Source organism: Haliotis rubra, unplaced genomic scaffold, assembly GCF_003918875.1.
Source record: "Haliotis rubra isolate DU_JTF1 unplaced genomic scaffold, ASM391887v1 Scf345, whole genome shotgun sequence".
NCBI lineage: Eukaryota > Metazoa > Mollusca > Gastropoda > Lepetellida > Haliotidae > Haliotis > Haliotis rubra.
In genome coordinates, this window is record NW_025767019.1 from 680,438 (window position 1) to 700,057 (window position 19,620).

Sequence of the window (19,620 nt, forward strand, 5' to 3'; positions counted from 1 at the left end):
ATGGGATGTTGGCCTTCATGAGGGTTTTATTATGGACACATCTATTGGAGATGAGATGTTGGCCTTCATGAGCGTTTTATTATGGACACATCTGTTGGAGATGGGATGTTGGCCTTCATGAGCGTTTTATTATGGACACATCTGTTGGAGATGAGATGTTGGCCTTCATGAGAGTTTTATTATGGACACATCCATTAGAGATGGGATGTTGGCCTTCATGAGGGTTTTATTATGGACACATCTGTTGGAGATGGGATGTTGGCCTTCATGAGAGTTTTATTATGGACACATCCATTAGAGATGGGATGTTGGCCTTCTTGAGAGTTTTATCACGGACACATCCATTAGAGATTATATTTATTTATTGTTGGTAATGTACATGGATGTACCTGGTCCTGTGTGAAAGAGACAAATATATTTCTTGTTTTTACATTTTCAAGATACATAAAATACATACAATGTTAATATTAATGAATGGCTTTTGGTTGATTATTGATATTATAACATCCACACAGCCCTTTAGAATGTTCCTAACCTTTATACCTAACTTTCAAACTCTAGATATTAAAAACATATAATTCATGGTTGTGATGCAAATCATATCACACCATATATTATCTTAACACCATGTATAATCATGATGATCATCAACAAACTAACAGTAGCTGTCCCATTGTACTACCAAGCCTGTCTGTTGTGTAACAGGTTATCCCATACAGTAGCTATCCCTTGTGTACCATACTGTCTCCCCGTAGTATAACACACTGTAATCAGCAACAGATTAACCCACACACTCTCCCTGTAGTATAACACACTGTGTAATCAGCAACAGATTAACCCACACAGTTGCTATCCCTTGTGTACCATACTGTCTCCCTGTAGTATAACATTGTGTAATCAGCAACAGATTAACCCACACAGTAGCTATCCCTTGTGTACCATACTGTCTCCCCGTAGTATAACACACTGTAATCAGCAACAGATTAACCCATACAGTAGCTATCCCTTGTGTACCACACTGTCTCCCTGTAGTATAACATTGTGTAATCAGCAACAGATTAACCCATACAGTAGCTATCCCTTGTGTACCACACTGTCTCCCTGTAGTATAACACAGTGTGTACAATCAGCAACAGATTAACCCACACAGTAGCTATCCCTTGTGTACCACACTGTCTCCCTGTAGTATAATACTGTGTAATCAGCAACAAATTAACCCACTCACTCTCCCTGTAGTATAACACACTGTGTAATCAGCAACAGATTAACCCATACAGTAGCTATCCCTTGTGTACCACACTGTCTCCCTGTAGTATAACATTGTGTAATCAGCAACAGATTAACCCATACAGTAGCTATCCCTTGTGTACCACACTGTCCCTGTAGTATAACACACTGTGTAATCAGCAACAGATTAACCCACACAGTAGCTATCCCTGGTGTACCAGACTGTCTCCCTGTAGTATAGCACAGTGTGTAATCAGCAACAGATTAACCCACACAGTAGCTATCCCTAGTGTACCACACTGTCTCCCTGTAGTATAACATTGTGTAATCAGCAACAGATTAACCCATACAGTAGCTATCCCTTGTGTACCACACTGTCTCCCTGTAGTATAACATTGTGTAATCAGCAACAGATTAACCCACACACTCTCCCTGTAGTATAACACACTGTGTAATCAGCAACAGATTAACCCATACAGTAGCTATCCCTTGTGTACCACACTGTCTCCCTGTAGTATAACATTGTGTAATCAGCAACAGATTAACCCACTCACTCTCCCTTAGTATAGCACAGTGTGTAATCAGCAACAGATTAACCCATACAGTAGCTATCCCTAGTGTACCACACTGTCTCCCTGTAGTATAACATTGTGTAATCAGCAACAGATTAACCCATACAGTAGCTATCCCTTGTGTACCACACTGTCTCCCTGTAGTATAACATTGTGTAATCAGCAACAGATTAACCCACACACTCTCCCTGTAGTATAACACACTGTGTATTCAGCAACAGATTAACCCATACAGTAGCTATCCCTTGTGTACCACACTGTCTCCCTGTACCACACTGTCTCCCAACAGTAACCCACTATAACTCACTGTGTAATCAGCAACAGATTAACCCACACAGTAGCTATCCCTTGTGTACCACACTGTCTCCCTGTAATATAACATTGTGTAATCAGCAACAGATTAACCCACTCACTCTCCCTTAGTATAGCACAGTGTGTAATCAGCAACAGATTAACCCATACAGTAGCTATCCCTAGTGTACCACACTGTCTCCCTGTAGTATAACACACTGTGTAATCAGCAACAGATTAACCCACACAGTAGCTATCCCTTGTGTACCACACTGTCTCCCTGTAGTATAACATTGTGTAATCAGCAACAGATTAACCCACACAGTAGCTATCCCTTGTGTACCACACTGTCTCCCTGTAGTATAGCACAGTGTGTAATCAGCAACAGATTAACCCACACAGTAGCTATCCCTTGTGTACCACACTGTCTCCCTGTAGTATAACATTGTGTAATCAGCAACAGATTAACCCACACAGTAGCTATCCCTTGTGTACCACACTGTCTCCCTGTAGTATAACATTGTGTAATCAGCAACAGATTAACCCACACAGTAGCTATCCCTTGTGTACCACACTGTCTCCCTGTAGTATAACACACTGTGTAATCAGCAACAGATTAACCCATACAGTAGCTATCCCTTGTGTACCACACTGTCTCCTGTAGTATAACACACTGTGTAATCAGCAACAGATTAACCCACACAGTAGCTATCCCTTGTGTACCACACTGTCTTCCTGTAGTATAGCACAGTGTGTAATCAGCAACAGATTAACCCATACAGTAGCTATCCCTTGTGTACCACACTGTCTCCCTGTAGTATAACACAGTGTGTAATCAGCAACAGATTAACCCACACAGTAGCTATCCCTTGTGTACCACACTGTCTCCCTGTAGTATAACATTGTGTAATCAGCAACAGATTAACCCACACAGTAGTTATCCCTTGTGTACCACACTGTCTCCCTGTAGTATAACAGTGTGTAATCAGCAACAGATTAACCCACACAGTAGCTATCCCTTGTGTACCACACTGTCTCCCTGTAGTATAACAGTGTGTAATCAGCAACAGATTAACCCACACAGTAGCTATCCCTTGTGTACCACACTGTCTCCCTGTAGTATAACATTGTGTAATCAGCAACAGATTAACCCACACAGTAGCTATCCCTTGTGTACCACACTGTCTCCCTGTAGTATAACATTGTGTAATCAGCAACAGATTAACCCAGACAGTAGCTATCCCTTGTGTACCATACTGTCTCCCTGTAGTATAACACACAGATTAACTTTCTGTATCATCACCCCAGAAAGTATCAACATGATCAACACGGGGTATATTTCTTGTATTGTCACTCATTGTGGAAATTGTTGGAAACTATCTTGAAATAGCTACTCCTATTCAATCATCATGATCAACAGGACATATTTCATATATTTCCCTATTTCGTCAGAAAGTAGGGAGGCTTGTATCTGGAAGTTGTTATCTGCCCCTTTCACAGCTGTTTCTTGGTGCAACAGTTGTGTTGTCAAGGCTTTTAACACTGTCTAACTGATTTGTTTAGAAATAATGTTGGTTATTGATCTGTGACCAGGGCAGTGTGTACAGTCTGTTGTTGGCAGTTGGTTGTGTTATAATTGCAATCTGATCACTGAAGGCATAGGTTGTTGGCAGTTTTGCTGTTTCTCATAGTCAGGAAATGGTGACTTTCTGCCATTTCAAAGGTTTATTTTGTTTTCAGGAATAGGAATGTATTTTTCAAGTCATATATTTAGTTCCAGAGTATGCAGCAAATGTCGTTGAAAAACCACAATGTAATTGAAACTTTCCCAATTCTCACTTTGAGAAATGTAACAAGTTACAGATGTGATTTATCTCTAATAACAAGGCAAATACACTCAGGCTTACAATGAATTCTTAAATACTTCTGATTAATTAATAGATAACTTCAATAAAATCCAAGTTTGAACACGCTAACAATTTTGTTCCAATTTGCCTGCCAGGGGTACTTGTTTAGAGAAATGCAAGTGTGCTACAGGGCACTAAGATGTTTAGGTGTACCCATTTGAATTAAGCTGTGCCAACAAGAAGTTATTTTATGATTCCTCAAATTTTGTTAATGTCATACTCCATGAGCGTGATAATAAGATGATGCATTAAGAAAGCTGTGGCAATAAACATTTACTAGTCTTTTTGTTTAAAATGGTGATTTCAACACAAGGAAATTTGATGAATGCCATTATTATGCTTAATTCATGTTTAGTGAACATAATTTAAGATTGTATTCTGTTATAGACTTTATCTTACTGCTGTTGACACTGAGTCAGGTTATATCTTGAAATAGAAAAAAATTGTTTTGAAGTTAGAGTGAGTGAGTGAGTTGGGCTTTACGTCACTTTTAGCAATATCACAGCGGGGGACACCAGAAATGGGCTTCATACATATAATGTACCCATGGGGAAATTGAACCCGGGTCTTTGGCGTGACGAGCAATGCTTTAACCACTAGGCTGCCCCACAGCCCCGTTTTGAAGTTAGAAGACTGGGAAGTTTGAAGCCTTTGTGTATTTATGCCATATTAAATAAAAGAATCAATTCAAAGTTGTTTTGAAATGATTATCAAAGATTGGTATCATATTATGGAAATGGTGGTATTGTCACATCCCTTTGTGTTTAACATCCAAATTAGGTTGCGCGCTCCACATCATCTGAGGGATATGATTATATAGTATTGTCGCTAGCTCTACTGCCGTACAGTAATAGTCATTGGTCCTTCAATATGACATGATTAACATCAACCGCTGCTGTGTTGTACGACTTTCTTAAGTTGGAATCAGGTAAAATTACTCAGGCCCAGAGAACAAAACACTGAATCCCACTGGTGACTAGCGTGGTCTGCAGCAGTTAAACATGTCTTCCCTGCTACTAATTGTGACTAGTGTGCAAAGAGGGTCTGTTTCACAAGCATCAATATTTTAATGTGCTTGTAGTGGGAATCAGGGCTTCTAGAACTGACTACAGCAGGGAGAGGGGGAGAAAGAAGTGAGGATATATATAGCAATATTGATTGTTTGCCTCAAGGTGGGCTGTGTTTAAATCAATTGTATTGTCCAACATGTAGCACTCACAGGTCGGCCAAATCTCTGCCGAAATGCCTTTGGCACAGAACACGCCTCATGACGCTGAATGGCTGCAGTGTGCCTGGCTGCTTCAAATGCTATTGATTTTTCACTGTAGTGTCTTATTGTTCTTTTGAGGCTGCGTCAGATGTTAATATGATGTAAGGTAACCATGGTGTTTTAATATTTAAATTCTTGTGATAAGATGTTTGTTATAGTTGAATCGTTATTTTATGGTCAGCCACGAATGTTTAAGATAGCCTGAATAAGGAATGGTGGGTTTTGTAACGACTGGTTATGCATTGTCTGTCTTGTCTTACAGGTGAATGGCAGCACATTCGCTTGGTCAATTATCGCCAGGAGTTGTGGATCCTCAGTGCTTTTCACATTACAGATTTGGCAATTATTTCTTGACATGAATCCATTTTTATTCAGTGAGGGTGGGGTTTTATTCCGCTCAGTGGGGTCTAGGATGTAGGCCGTAAAGTGGAAGTGGGGAATGTAGGGTATAATGGTGGGGTGGGGATGTAGACTGTGCAGTGGGGTGGGATATAGACTGTGCAGTGGGGTGGAGATGTAGACTGTACAGTGGGGTTGGGAATGTAGACTGTACAGTGGGGGTGGGGATGTAGACAATTCAGTGGGGGTGGGGTTGGGATGTAGACTGAACAGTGGGGGTGGGGATGTAGACAATTCAGTGGGGTGGGGTTGGGATGTAGACTGTACAGTGGGGGGACTGGGATGTAGAGACTGTACAGTATGGGTGGAGTTGGGATGTAGACTGTACAGTGGGGTAGGGATGTAGACGGGTATGGAGGTGAGAGATGTAGGCTATACAAAGAGTAGGGGATGTAGACTATACAAAGAGGTGGGGGATGTAGACTGTACAGTGGGGGTGGGGATGTAGACTGTACAGTGGGGGGTGGGGTGTAGACTGTAGACTGTACAGTGGGGGTGGGGATGTAGACTGTACAGTGGGGGTGGGGATGTAGACTGTACAGTGGGGGTGGGGATGTAGACTGTACAGTGGGGGTGGGATGTAGACTATGCAGTGGGGTGGGGATGTAGACTGTACAGTGGGGTGGGGATGTAGACTGTACAGTGGGGGTGGGATGTAGACGTACAGTACAGTGGGGGAATGTAGACTGTACAGTGGGGATGTAGACTGTACAGTGGGGGTGGGGATGTAGACTACAGTGGGGGGTGGGGGATGTAGACTACAGTGGGGGTGGGATGTAGACTGTACAGTGGGGGGGTGGGATGTAGACTGTACAGTGGGGGTGGGATGTAGGCTGTACAGTGGGGTTGGATGTAGGGATGTAGACTACAGTGGGGGTGTGGGATGTAGGGCTGGGTGGGGATGTAGACTGTACAGTGGGGGTGGGATGTAGACTATACAGCCGGGGTGGGATGTTGCCTGTACAGTGGGGGATGTAGACTGTACAGTGGGGGGATGTAGACTATACAGCTGGGGTGGGATGTAGACTATACAGCTGGGGTGGGATGTAGATTCTACAGAGGGGGTGGGATGTGGGGGGGGGGATGTAGACTGTACAGCTGGGGTGGGATGTAAGACTGGGGTGGGGACAGTGACAGGGTGGGATGTTGCCTGTACAGTGGGGGATGTAGACTTTGCAGTGGGGTGGGATGTAGACTGTACAGCTGGGGTGGGATGTAGATTCTACAGAGGGGTTGGGGGTGGGATGTTGCCTGTACAGTGGGATCACAGATGTAGGCCCTGTACTGTGGGGGCTGCATGTTGTTGTATGAGGATAAAGGAACATTTAACCTCAGCCTGGTCACAGCTGAGAGCTGTCCTCGAATTCAGGTCAACATGTAAACAATGGACTTTGTGACACTTGTCACCAGCGTGGGGGAGGGTCATGAAGAGTTCAGATAGGCTGTAAATGTGGTTTCTAGATCATTTCAGGTTATAAAGATACTTACCAATATGAAGAAAATACAAATATTTGCCAGGTTCATTGTGTAACAAATCAACTGTTGAATACTAAGGCTGTGCCTGCCAATGTTCAGATTAGTAAATGAATGTGTACTTCAATTGTGTAGATATAAATATTCGTGTGATGTCAGCTGGGAAACGCAGTTAGCTGTAAACACATTTCTCCCAGATCCTCCATAGATTCAGTTAAAAAATGCCAAATAGCATAACTGAAAACGTTTTTAATACAGTGAAGCAAAGAAATTGAATGTGAAACCCATATTCAACCAGGAATAATATTCTAATGTCTTGCTGTTTTGAATACAGCTTTTTGTGTATGTATTTCAAATGAAAATATCCATAATCGTAGCACTTGGTGTATTTCTAACATTTTGGAATAGTTTGATGAGTCACAGATGCATGCTTGGACTTTGTTGTAGCGATGTGACAATTCAGTATTGTACTGCAATATGATACAATAGGTCTATTTCAAACTAGTGTATCGCAATACATATGATTCATTCCATTACTATATTGATGTAAAATTGTGAATAATAACAGAAACTAAAAGAATTAATTTATGCAGATTCTCTAGTAATGCCTGGTTGGCTGTAAATAATATAAAGTGTACACTGCCCCCCAAGCATATATGTCTCACCCCTACCATGTCCGACCTCAGTGTTTTGGAAATTCACAGGCAAATTATGTAGGGTTGTGATTCACCTGCCAAAAAGGAGAGACTATGGACTATGGAATACCAATTGTATTGCACAAATGTCATCAGGATATTATCATAACCTGCCTTCATTGTATCGTTATGCCTCTAATATTTTGATAGTGAAGTCATGTTTTGGTGTTATAGTAAAACTATGACCTTTTACAAGTCAGTGAATGGCTTTTGCCATACATTTATCCATTGTGGAATCCTTTCCTTTGTATTTCTTATATAAATGCACAAATGGGCTACATCCTTTTATATGATACACGTGAAGATCCGGGTTAGAATTGATCTTCAGCAACCCATGCTGGTGACGAACGGGATTGGGTGATCAGACTCGCTGACTTGGTTGACACATCATCGTATCCCAATTGCGCAGATCGATGCTCATGCTGTTGGTCACTGGATTGTCTGGTCCAGACTCAATTATTTACAGACCATTGCCATAAAGCTCAACTATTGCTGAGTGCGGCGTTAAACACAAACCAACCAACCAACCTTGTATATGACAAATATCAGCTAGGTTACAGCTTGACTTCAAACACAAAGTGAACAAAGCTTGTTTGCACCATCGCGTCAAGTGCTTAGTGTTAGCATGGCTACCTGTAGTAATATCTCCACACCATGTTTCCGGTGTTTCCTGCTGTGTCAGTGTGCACTGTTTATGTGCACTGTTTTTTGTCATGATGCTTGTTTAAATATTCAAATTGCCTGTAAAGACCACGGAGCCGCAGGGATCTTCATTGAATTTGCATTCTGGGTTTTGTAGCTGTTAGATCTTATTCATATATGCTCTGAATGTATTTAATTGCGTATTGATCGAGTACATGGCTTGTAATGTTCAACTGTAATGCAACATTGTGTGTAGCTATGGAGAGTTGTGAGAGACTGCCGTGGTGTGCAGGAGATGTTTTCCTTCATGTTATCATTCATGTTAGCATCTAGTGTTCAGCCACATCTCATTATTGATTTTTCTTTTCAGCCTTAGAAAAAATTGCTGAAGAATTCATAGGAAAGGATGCTCTACAACCTGTCCTTGAGCAGTTTAATTGTAAGTATGCTGTCTTAATACTTCTGGCCAGAACAGAAATCTAGATTCATTAACCTAATTGATATAATTCATTAAGCTTTTTAGATTTAATATATGTTGACAGATTGTGTACTGTGCCCCACAGTTATTGATTATGCTGTTATATGTAGATACAAATTGCCTCTCTCATCACATAAACATCAAAAACCAGTTCTTACGCTGTATTATCTGTGATCTAATGTTATGATGGAGTTCAACTACACTCGTTTGCGTTTCTTGTGTCTCAAATAAACTATTTTTCATGGTTAATGGCTCGCTAAAGTGGCTCCAAAATACCTGTTGCCATGGCAACAGCAACAAATGAGATGTCAAGGGAGGTTCCCAAGAGTCGGTGTGGCGCTGACCTAACGTTGGCGTCTAAAACATGGCCACCACATTAGGGACTAATTCAACAGACACCATTGGACAGTCAGTGTTTGATTTGTGACGGAACTGATATGTTTTTCTTATTATCTCATTATCGTTAACTTTGAACATGTTGATGAAGGAGAAGCTGGCTAGGATTTTTGTCCACAGGAACAATGCAAGAACTATTTTTACTTAATACATATATGATGTGTATGAATGTATGAAACAAGTCTCATGTTTGTTTATAAGGATGACTGAGTAAAGATTTCAGGCGTATTATTGTTGGCGGTCTGCTACATCTGTACTCCACTTTTGATGCCGAAGACTTTTATCCGTTATACACGAAAAGATGGGAAGTACAAATATAGTCAAACTTTATGGATAACAACTTCTTTTATTTCATGAGTTGTTATCCATAAAGTTTGTCTTTATTGTACTCCCTAATTGGACTTAAGATGTCACCAGTTAATGTTAATATAGATACTTCATGTGTTGGCGATGTCGATTCGACTAGTAGTTCAGATATCAGGAACAGTGAGGTGGAAGATTCTTTGATGCTCAGTCATATTTATTGAATGTAAGGTTAGTATACAATGTTAAAAGACCTCTGAATTTAAGAAAGTAGAAAATCCCAACTTTGTGAAAAAACAAAACAGTTGTTTCGCCAATTTGCTTGCCAAGGGCACTTAGAGATCCTAGAGGGGCGGTGGGGTAGCCTAGTGGTTAAAGCGTTGGCTCGTCCTGCCGAAGACCCGGGTTTGAATCCCCACATGGGTAAAATGTGTGAAGCCCATTTCTGGTGTCCCCCGCCGTGGTGTTGCTAAAAGTGGCGTAAAACAAAACTCAGTCAGTCAGTAGATATCCTAGATAAAACCTTTCTGTAATCCATTTGCGAGTCTTATTGCTGGCCTAGCCAAGATTGTTTACATTCTGTTGTGAAGTGTGTGTCTAATACTGCAAATTGTGATAACAATATGATAAAGCTGTATGAGCTATTGCTGGTTGCAGTAGATCAGCTCCATTACCTGCAACTTCCTGAAGTCAGTATTATTTTAAATGAGTCATACTGGTGTAAGTGTTATGCAAATTTGAAATTACATTCACAGCTTTTTCTAGACCCGAGGCTGAAATTCGTCCCTATGTTTGCAACAATTGTCAGTAACAAAATTCAAATTCAAGTATAAAAAGTTTCAGGTTTATATTTTATAAATAGAGGTATGTTTTATCCTGGAAGAAGTGACTTAAAAATAACTGAACATAAAGAAGAAGAGCCTTTAATGTTCAGTGTTACATTGTGCCATGTTGGAATACATCTCAAGAATTGTGCAAATAATGGCCTCCAAAATTGCCTGCCAAGGGCACTTATTTTGAAATCTGAGATAAGTCATTAATGTTTAAATACAATATCTGTAGGAGTCAAGAAATAAACACTCCAGATCACGAACTCGGCTTTGTCCTTTCATGTGAAAGCCTTTGTGATTCATTGTAAAAACTATTAGGCCCATGGCATATTGTCTTTCTCAAGACATTGTAATTCCCTAAATGGGACATATATTTCTGTTTATTTATTTGTGTGTCTGTGTCATAAAATCAACTTTAATGAATCAAGACGACAAACTCACTTCCTTTGTTTATTGAAAAAATGAAGGTTTGACAAGACAGAATTGAAGCTTTCAGTTAATTTACTTCCAATTTCTCTTTTTTCCCTCTTTTCTCCCTCCCCTCTCCCCCTGTCTTCTCTTATCCAAATTCCAGTTGCAATGTAGTGTGCTAAAACGTCAGAGGTTTTGATGAACATAAACATATTTCCGTGACGTAGTACCCATGAAATCATAGCAACACAGATACGCAGCTGATCCCTGTTTACAAGAGCTGTCATAGCCGAGAAATGTCTATAAATGGCAATGTTTCGGTGCCATAGCTATTCAAAGTTTAGAAGAAAAATGAACTGACATACTTAGATTTGTTATTGATTTATTTCTCAAAAATTGACTTGCACATGGTGCACTTTTGACTAATAACTAGGTTGCACTTTGTGATATTGAGTTGCACCAGTGCAAGTAACAAAGCACTAAATCGAGCCCTGGATATGTACCCCAGGTACGTTTCTGTATACAGAAATGTACCCTACACAAAGTCAAAATACAGAAACATACCCGGTACCCTAAATTGGGGACGAGTCCATATTCCCCAACACGAAACCGAAACCTTAGGTAGTTGTTCCTGTTCAACTGATTGTGAGAGGTCTTGTCCATCGCAAAATATTCGTTATTGTGTATACTGTTTCTTATATTACACAATCTGATGCATCGGATGCAACAGTATGACAATTCCAATCAAAATGGCACAATGCTGAATGGACTCAATGTAGGGTACGCTTTCTGATTTTGGCAAGGGTACTTTTCCAGAAATGTACCTGGGGTACATATCTGTAGTAATGTACCGACAACCCATTTAGCATAAGCTTGCTGTTTACAGATCTTAGTCTGTTTTAGTATTAAAATGGCTTAATGCCTTCTTCAACATTTTTTTGTTTTATGAAAACCTGATAACTTTAGCACTCCGGTTCAACAAACATATCAGTCAGCATGATCTGCGTTAGCTGAGAGAATATCTAATATAGATCTTATAGGCTGTATCTGTAGTCTAAAGTTTGCCAGGGGCTGTAGGGTAGCCTAGTGGTTAAAGCGTTCGCTCGTCACGCCGAAGGACCCGGTTCGATTCCCCACATGGGTACAATTTGTGAAGCCCATTTCTGGTGTCCCCCGCCGTGATATTGCTGGAATATTGCTAAAAACGGCGTAAAACCATACTCAGTCAGTGTAATGTTGCCCTGCAGTGAGTGAATTGTGTTTCTAGTGTTCATTGCACACACTACAAGTCATAAATTGATAATCTTTTCACTCTCCTCAAATGTCGCCCACAGATCAGATTTGAGCCATTTGTTATCTTATGTCCTCTCGCTGCTTGATAAAGGTCAAATGTTTTTCTACCTGAAATTTCAGATTAGAATTGGCCTTAACAAACTGAAAGCTGTAAGATGTAACTTAATGGATCGATGATCTTGGCTTTGTGACTAAGGTGATCGAGTGTCACTGTGCCCGAATGGAATGGCTCAGTATATCAGGGATTAGATTGTCTTGCCAAAGCTTGGTTATTTCCATCATAATGCTGTGAGTGGGTACAACAACAGCCAGGATCCATTGACTCCCCTCGATTACAAGTCCCATCTCTTGTTAGACAACACACTGCCCTATCATGCCTGTATGTAGTCCTCAGCTGACCTGTGATGCGTCTCCTTGCAGGTCTTGAGCCAGAAGAGATTTCTGACTGGGTTCCAGAAGAAGAATGTTTTTACTGTGACGGCAAGCTGCCGTTGATTGACGTAAGTAGACAAGTTGCTTCTGTGATTAATGTCACAGTTATACCTATACAGAGAGATTTACAACGGGGTTGTATTTAGACACATACATTATGTTTTACCTTCTTGACATGACATTAGGGGTGAAACGGTACGCTCTTACCACAGTACGGTACGTATTGCAGTACAAGGCCTTCAGTTCAGTCTGTTTCGGTTCGGTATATGAGAACTTACTTCCGGGAAGATAGCGGCCATCTAGCAAAGGGTTTGACAAAATGATTCGATTTCTAGACATTTTAGAAAAGGTTTAAATAGGTTAATAAATGACGGTACGAAAACCGAAAATACTGAATGTTTGGATTGCATTATGGTATACCAAACCAAAGGCAAAATACTGCAGTTCTACTAATACTGCGGTATACCGTTTTCACCCCTCAATGATATTAGGACTCATTTATAGTGATCCATTGTCTTTTAAACCAAACAGAATCAGTTACAACAGATGCAGAGACTGATAGCTCCATGTTTAAGGTGACCCTTTGTATACACCTTCATAATTAATGCAAATTTATATACCCTGGCTGTCAAGTGACCCTCAATGAAAGACATCAGCAGTGCTTATGCAATCCCTATTTTTGCTATAAACACATCTTTGTCTTCTGTTGTTTATTATATGATGCTTGATCGAGTAGAAATTGAGTGAATAGCGTTATTTGATGTGTTGAAACAGGTGCAACACCAAATTGGTAACAGTTAAAAAATCTGTTCATTTAAGAACTGAATGAAGAGAGTCTATTTCCTGCAATTTAATCGCCAGCTATGTAAGTTTCAATTGACCAGACTTAGTTTTTTTAACTATGAGAGTGTTTATTTAACAGTCTTCCATACACACCTTTTCCAATGCTTGCTAATGGATGAAAAAACAAAGGGAATTGATTTCAGGTTCATATCACCTGTTTGATCTCATGGGCAAATGACCTCATTAGTTACGGAAATGTAATTTCAATATTAGTTAAAGTTTATGCTACTTGTAATTTATTTGAAGAAATTAGAAATGTATTTATTGCAATGGTGTGATGATTTAAACCAAATATATATGTAAAATTAACTGCTAGGCCAAATTGTATTGGAAAACTGCAGCTGATACCACTAAGGTTTACTCAGCTGGCTGGGCAATTGTAGTTGACGTGACGCTCATTTTAATTTTATATACAATGGATGCTTACATATCTTGGAACAGTTATTTCAAACAAAATGTGAAGTTTTACTGTCTAACGTCATAGTGGCTATTGATTGCTGGTCAACATGGCCAGTCCCAATATAATGTGATATCTTCTAGTCCATGCTTAAGGAACTGCCCCTCTCTTCAAAACTCTAGTTCTTAGTGTAAAAAAGAGAAGAGCCTCATTAGCAACAATAAGTGGTATTGAGTGGCATTGACATTTCATGTTAACACATCACCATATGTTTAGCAGTGGGGTAGCTTTGTGGTTAAAGCGTTCACTCGTCACGCAGAACACCTGGGTTATATTCCCCACACGGGTACAATGTGTGAAGCCCATTTCTGGTGTCCCCCACCATGATATTGCTGGAATATTGCTTAAAGCAGCGTAAAACGAAACTCATTCAATGTTTTGCTGTTCTTTGTCTGCCTACCCGTGAAGGTCTGGTTTGGAATGAGCCTTCAGTGACCCATACTTGTCGTAAGAGGCGACTAACGGGATCAGGCGGTCAGACTCGCTGGTTTGGTTGACATATGTCATCGGTTCCCAATAGCGCAGATCGATGCTCATGCTGTTGATCACTGGATTGTCTGGTCCAGACTTGATTATTTATAGACCACCGCCATATAGCTGGAATATTGCTGAGTGTGGTGTAAAACTAAACTCTCACTCACTCACTCACTCACTCACTCACTCACTCACTCTTTGTCTGCCTCCGCATGTGGGCACCACTTGTAAGACTTATCTTATGTTTGTTGCAGGATGTGGTCAGTAAGTTGGCAGAAGACGTCAAGAATGGACGATCAGAACAGGACAACCCTAGTGAGTACTTATGAACTTACCTTTTGAGTCTTTGACTATCTTTGTCAAGAAAAAAGCCAAATATCTTCCATGTTCATTTACAAGATTATTTGAAAATGTGTTGTATGTTGACCATCACTGAGGTATGTATGTCTCTCTTGTCTGCAGTGTGTGAAAATAGTTTCCAAATTTTGCTAGCCAGTCAGGCTAGCCATGCCTGAAAGTTACTAGCCCGCAAAATTATTCACTAGCCCATAATTTGAATGTAGACATTAAGCAAGAGATTACAAAAATAGATGAAAATAAGATATTGTCGGAATGACACGGGTTTGATCATTAAGCTCTTAACATGATGAATATTTTTATCAGGCCATAATCTTGCGATGATTTATAAGTGTATTATTAATTAACAAGTCGGAGAGAGTGATGTATTTACAAAATGACACCATGAATATTCACTAGCCAGTTGGGCCAGTGACTGTAGAGATTTACTGGCCCAACTGGATTTGTACTAACCACGGGCTAGGATGCCAGTGGCTATTTCGCACACTGCTTGTCTATCAAGTGTTTGTTTGCCATAACAATCTAACCCTCTGTCTGTCCGTCTGTGTCAGGTGTCCGCCTGCTGCAGGAGCTCCTGCCGTACTGCCCTCAGTTCTATACACATGGACTAGGCAGAGATCGCCTTGACGCTTCTGTGGGGAGTAAGCAGACTCAAGCTGCGCCGGAGGACAGCGAGGTTTCAGTGCCGTCTGCTAAACCTCACGTAGAGCTGAAGATACCACACATTCCAATCCAAGCCAGGTAATCTACTGCTGATTCAGGTTTTAGTTGAGCTTTGTGTGTTTTCTCAAATTTAAGCTACTGATTTTTATATATATATATCAAAAGCATGAAGTTCAGAAAATCAATAGCTTACATTTGAACCTTCAAATACATATTTACCCAGGGAAAATTTTTCTCTGTGGCAAGATGGTCTTAAATGTATAAAAAAAAATATGTGAAAGGTGAAGGTTACTGTTAGTCAAAATATGAAGCCATGTTTCAAATCTCTTAAAATTTTGGAATAGTCCATCAAAAGTCTAACCATTATGCAATCATGGATGCAGTTCGTAGGACTTTCTGTTTTAAAGTTTTCCTGCTTTGGCCAGATGTATCCCAAACCAGAAATGCTAGTAACTTTGTTTATAAGGTAGCTAGAAACAGCTACTCTTCTTTTTCAGATTGTACTTTATTGGAATGTGTATGGTTGAGGCAAAATAGTTCATTATGCATCCTTCTGATGTGAAAGTGTATGGGCTTTCTGGAAAAGTTGGGATTGGGCTGCTTCTAACTTTGAAATAGACAGTTTAATTGTCTAGTTTATCAGTACTGTGAAGTCTTAAGGCCTGTTGATTAGGTTTTGCAAATGTTATTGTCTGGATTTCATGGTTCAAGTCAGATTGTTCAAGATTTCATTGTGGACTATAGTTTCCGGACCCAAAATAACAGACTTTTGGTATGTTTCAGCAAACACAAAAAAGACTGCACTGTGAACGGTAAGAAGTCGTACACAGATGACGAATTAACAGCGGCTGTTCATGACATCCGCAGCGGGAAGCTTGGTACGCGGAGAGCAGCGATGTTGTATGGAATCCCACGATCCACATTGAGGAACAAGATCTTCAAGCTGGAGAGTGAGGATGCTCTTCAGCCTGAAATGGAGCAGGAAGATTCAAGTTCTGCCGAGGATCTCCTGAGTCTGGAGGGACACAGCATGAAGCTGGCAGATCTAATGCAGGCCAGCGCCTTCACCTACACACTGCCTCCTCTCCCATTCGCACTGCCCTTCAGAAAAGACTTTGACCTTGAGGAACAAGAGGAGGAATTTGTAAGAAGGGTTGAATTACTCCGTCGTAAACATAACCTTGATGGATCTCATGATAACTTACGAACTCCTGCACATGCCAACGAACTGAAAATGCCTCTTTTGGTGGACTTGATTCGTAGAATGGTAGAACAACGACTAGCTATGGAGCGCGCCAAAGTGCCTCAGTCACCATAAAAGCAGAGCCTGATGTTTGTGTAGAAAATTCTCTAATTGATGGATTAACCATGAAGAACCCATTTCTGCCATCCTCCCTCCCTTCGACCGCCACGTGCCTCGGCATGACAGCTGCAAGTCTGGCTGACATCCGCATTCCGTCCTACAAGCCGGGTAATGGCACCAAGGACCACCACCACCACCACCACCACCACACCTTGCCAGACAAACCTATGGCCAAGGTTTACGAAAGCAGCACGATAGGCGAAACACTCAAGAATATCATTGTTAAATCTATCAATGAGAAAATCCGTTTTCGTGAAACTCGTGAAGATAGTTCTGGGACAGCAACTCCAGATGACCTCTACAAGATGAGCCCTGAGGATATAAGCTCTCATGCCAGCATCCCAACCACGCTGGCCACGCCCCACTCTTATGCTTCGTCACACTCTTCTCCGTCACCACCAAAACGACACAAGAAGGATTCAGACAAGGACAAAAATTACATGTCATCGTCAACTTTGAAGAAGACGAGGCCAAAACGAGGTCAGTATCGCAAGTACAACAGTCAGTTGTTGATGGAGGCTGTGCGTGCGGTGCAGCGCGGGGAGATGAGCGTCCATCGAGCTGGCAGCTACTTTGGGGTGCCTCACTCCACGCTGGAGTACAAGGTGAAGGAGAGACACCTCCTTCGTAGAAAAAGCCACGGGAAACAACTTCGAGCCAAAAGCAAACAGCAGCCGTCACCTCCACATCATCATCGACCGTAACTTCATCCACAGCAACAGCCGCAGTTAGCACAGCCTCTGACAGTAATTCTTCAAACAGCAGCATCACATCTGCCTCAACATCAACAACAACAGCAGCAGCAGCAGCAGCCAAATCGGAGAGTGCCCCACTCAGTGCCTTAGGGCTGGGAGCCCCTAAGCAGAGTAGCAGCGGATTGCCTTGGTTCCAGCCCTACCTTAACGGCAGCCCCCACTTCGACCCCGCCATGGGCTTTTTCCACTCTGGTTTTGCTCTCAACACCCCTGCCTCTGAGCTTCTGCTCAAGCTGCAACACAAGGTGCAGAGTAAGTCCGGGACCTTCCCACAAGACAACACATTTGATTTGCCTCGACCTAACGGTGTTGGAACTCTCCATGAGCGGTTCCTCTTGTTCAATTGATGTGATGTATTGTGCAATTATTTCTGTAAATGGTCCTATAATTGTTAGACTTGTTGGTGTTCAAGTTAAGTATGACATTGTCTTAGTGATATTGACAGGTACAACAGTGGACTTGGACAAGAAAACTATCAAATTTATTTTGCTGTTTTGATTATGAAGTCATATATTCTTTATATTTTCAACGGGTTTAGCTTGTAAGTTTCAAGCCTACAGTAGAGTTTCATGGTGACACTGAGGTATATGTATATCAGTGTACATTTCGATCTGATACACAAAAATGCTGCCCTGAGTCCCTAATATGTCATGAATCATGTTCTAGTAGCATGTTTAGCACCTTGTAGTGTCTCCATGTAGTTGACCCATTAGCTCCATCAGTGCTTTGGCTCCATATTGTACAGCCATTAGGCTCCATCAGTGCTTTGGCTCCTTATAGTACAGCCATTAGGCTCATTAGGCTCCATCAGTGCTTTGGCTCCTTATAGTACAGCCATTAGGCTCCATCAGTGCTTTGGCTCCTTATAGTACAGCCATTAGGCTCCATCAGTGCTTTGGCTCCATATAGTACAGCCATTAGGCTCCATCAGTGCTTTGGCTCCTTATAGTACAGCCATTAGGCTCCATCAGTGCTTTGGCTCCATATAGTACAGCCATTAGGCTCCATCAGTGCTTTGGCTCCTTATAGTACAGCCATTAGGCTCCATCAGTGCTTTGGCTCCATATAGCACAGCCATTAGGCTCCATCGGTACTATGGCTCCATATTGTACACTCATTAAATTCCATTAGTGCTTTGGATCCATGGAGTAGACCCTTTGGGCTCCATTAGTACTTTGGCTCCCTGTTGTACATCCAATAGGCTCCAACACCGCTTTGGCTCCCTATCGTATACCCATTGTGTTCCATCATTGCTTTGGTTCCATTCGTAGCCATTTGGCTCCATAATGGAGCCCCTAAATTAGGCTCCATGTATCAGCTCTTGTGGTCTTCATTAGGTAGTAGCTTTTCATAGGCTCCATCATGCTCCCAGGCTCATAGTGTGTTTATCAGCTCCATAGCAAACACCCATGTTTCTGATAAATTCTGAAGTATGAACAAGTCTTCAAGACTTGTGCAGCTTGAGTCAGCGTCTCTCATTGGATATCTAACCAGCCTATCAAATGTGCTGTGGTTACATGACTAGTGCAAGCTTCGTTACACTAGTCGTCAGAGTTTGAAGCAAGTTCTAACTAAATAACACAAAGACATTCACAATGTCAATGTATTCTGTCAGTTTTAGCAAAAACATTTAAATCAGGAAAAGAAACTTTGAGAACTGGTTCAGAATAAATACTAATTAACTTCAAGTTCTGCTAGTCATACAGAATACCATAATTGAATTTCTACTTGACGAGAGCACAATTTATTTCTCTAGTACAAGCATGAAGTTTCATAGGCTTACGCTATGGTATAATATTGACTCAGCAATGTCCAGTCTCTACCTCACAGCGGGCCGGTGGGGTATCCTAGTGGTTAAAGCATTTGCTCGCCACGCTGAAGACCCAGGTTCGATTCCTTACATGGGAACAATGTGTGAAGCCCATTTCTGGTGTCCCTGCTGTGATATTGCTAGAAAACTGCTAAAAGCAACGTAAAACTAAAGTCACTCCTCTACCTTACAGCTGACTCATTGGGTTGCTACTCATGCTATAGAATATGTTCCAGTGTTCAATTACTAGCTGTGCCAGAACTACCTAATTAAAACCAT

At 41.2% G+C, this 19,620-nt stretch overlaps 1 protein-coding gene across 1 annotated transcript in view; it reads left to right on the forward strand.

Annotated features, from left to right (window-relative positions):
- Positions 1-18,899, forward strand: part of LOC124284819 — a 27,746-nt gene extending 8,847 nt beyond the window's left edge. The window contains 7 exon segments of the mRNA XM_046720940.1: positions 8,847-8,915; positions 12,608-12,687; positions 14,648-14,708; positions 15,302-15,491; positions 16,197-16,736; positions 16,739-17,403; positions 17,406-18,899. Coding sequence (XP_046576896.1) covers positions 8,847-8,915; positions 12,608-12,687; positions 14,648-14,708; positions 15,302-15,491; positions 16,197-16,736; positions 16,739-17,403; positions 17,406-17,878 — 2,078 coding nt within the window. The 3' untranslated portion in view covers positions 17,879-18,899.
- The last annotated feature ends 721 nt before the right edge of the window (positions 18,900-19,620 follow it).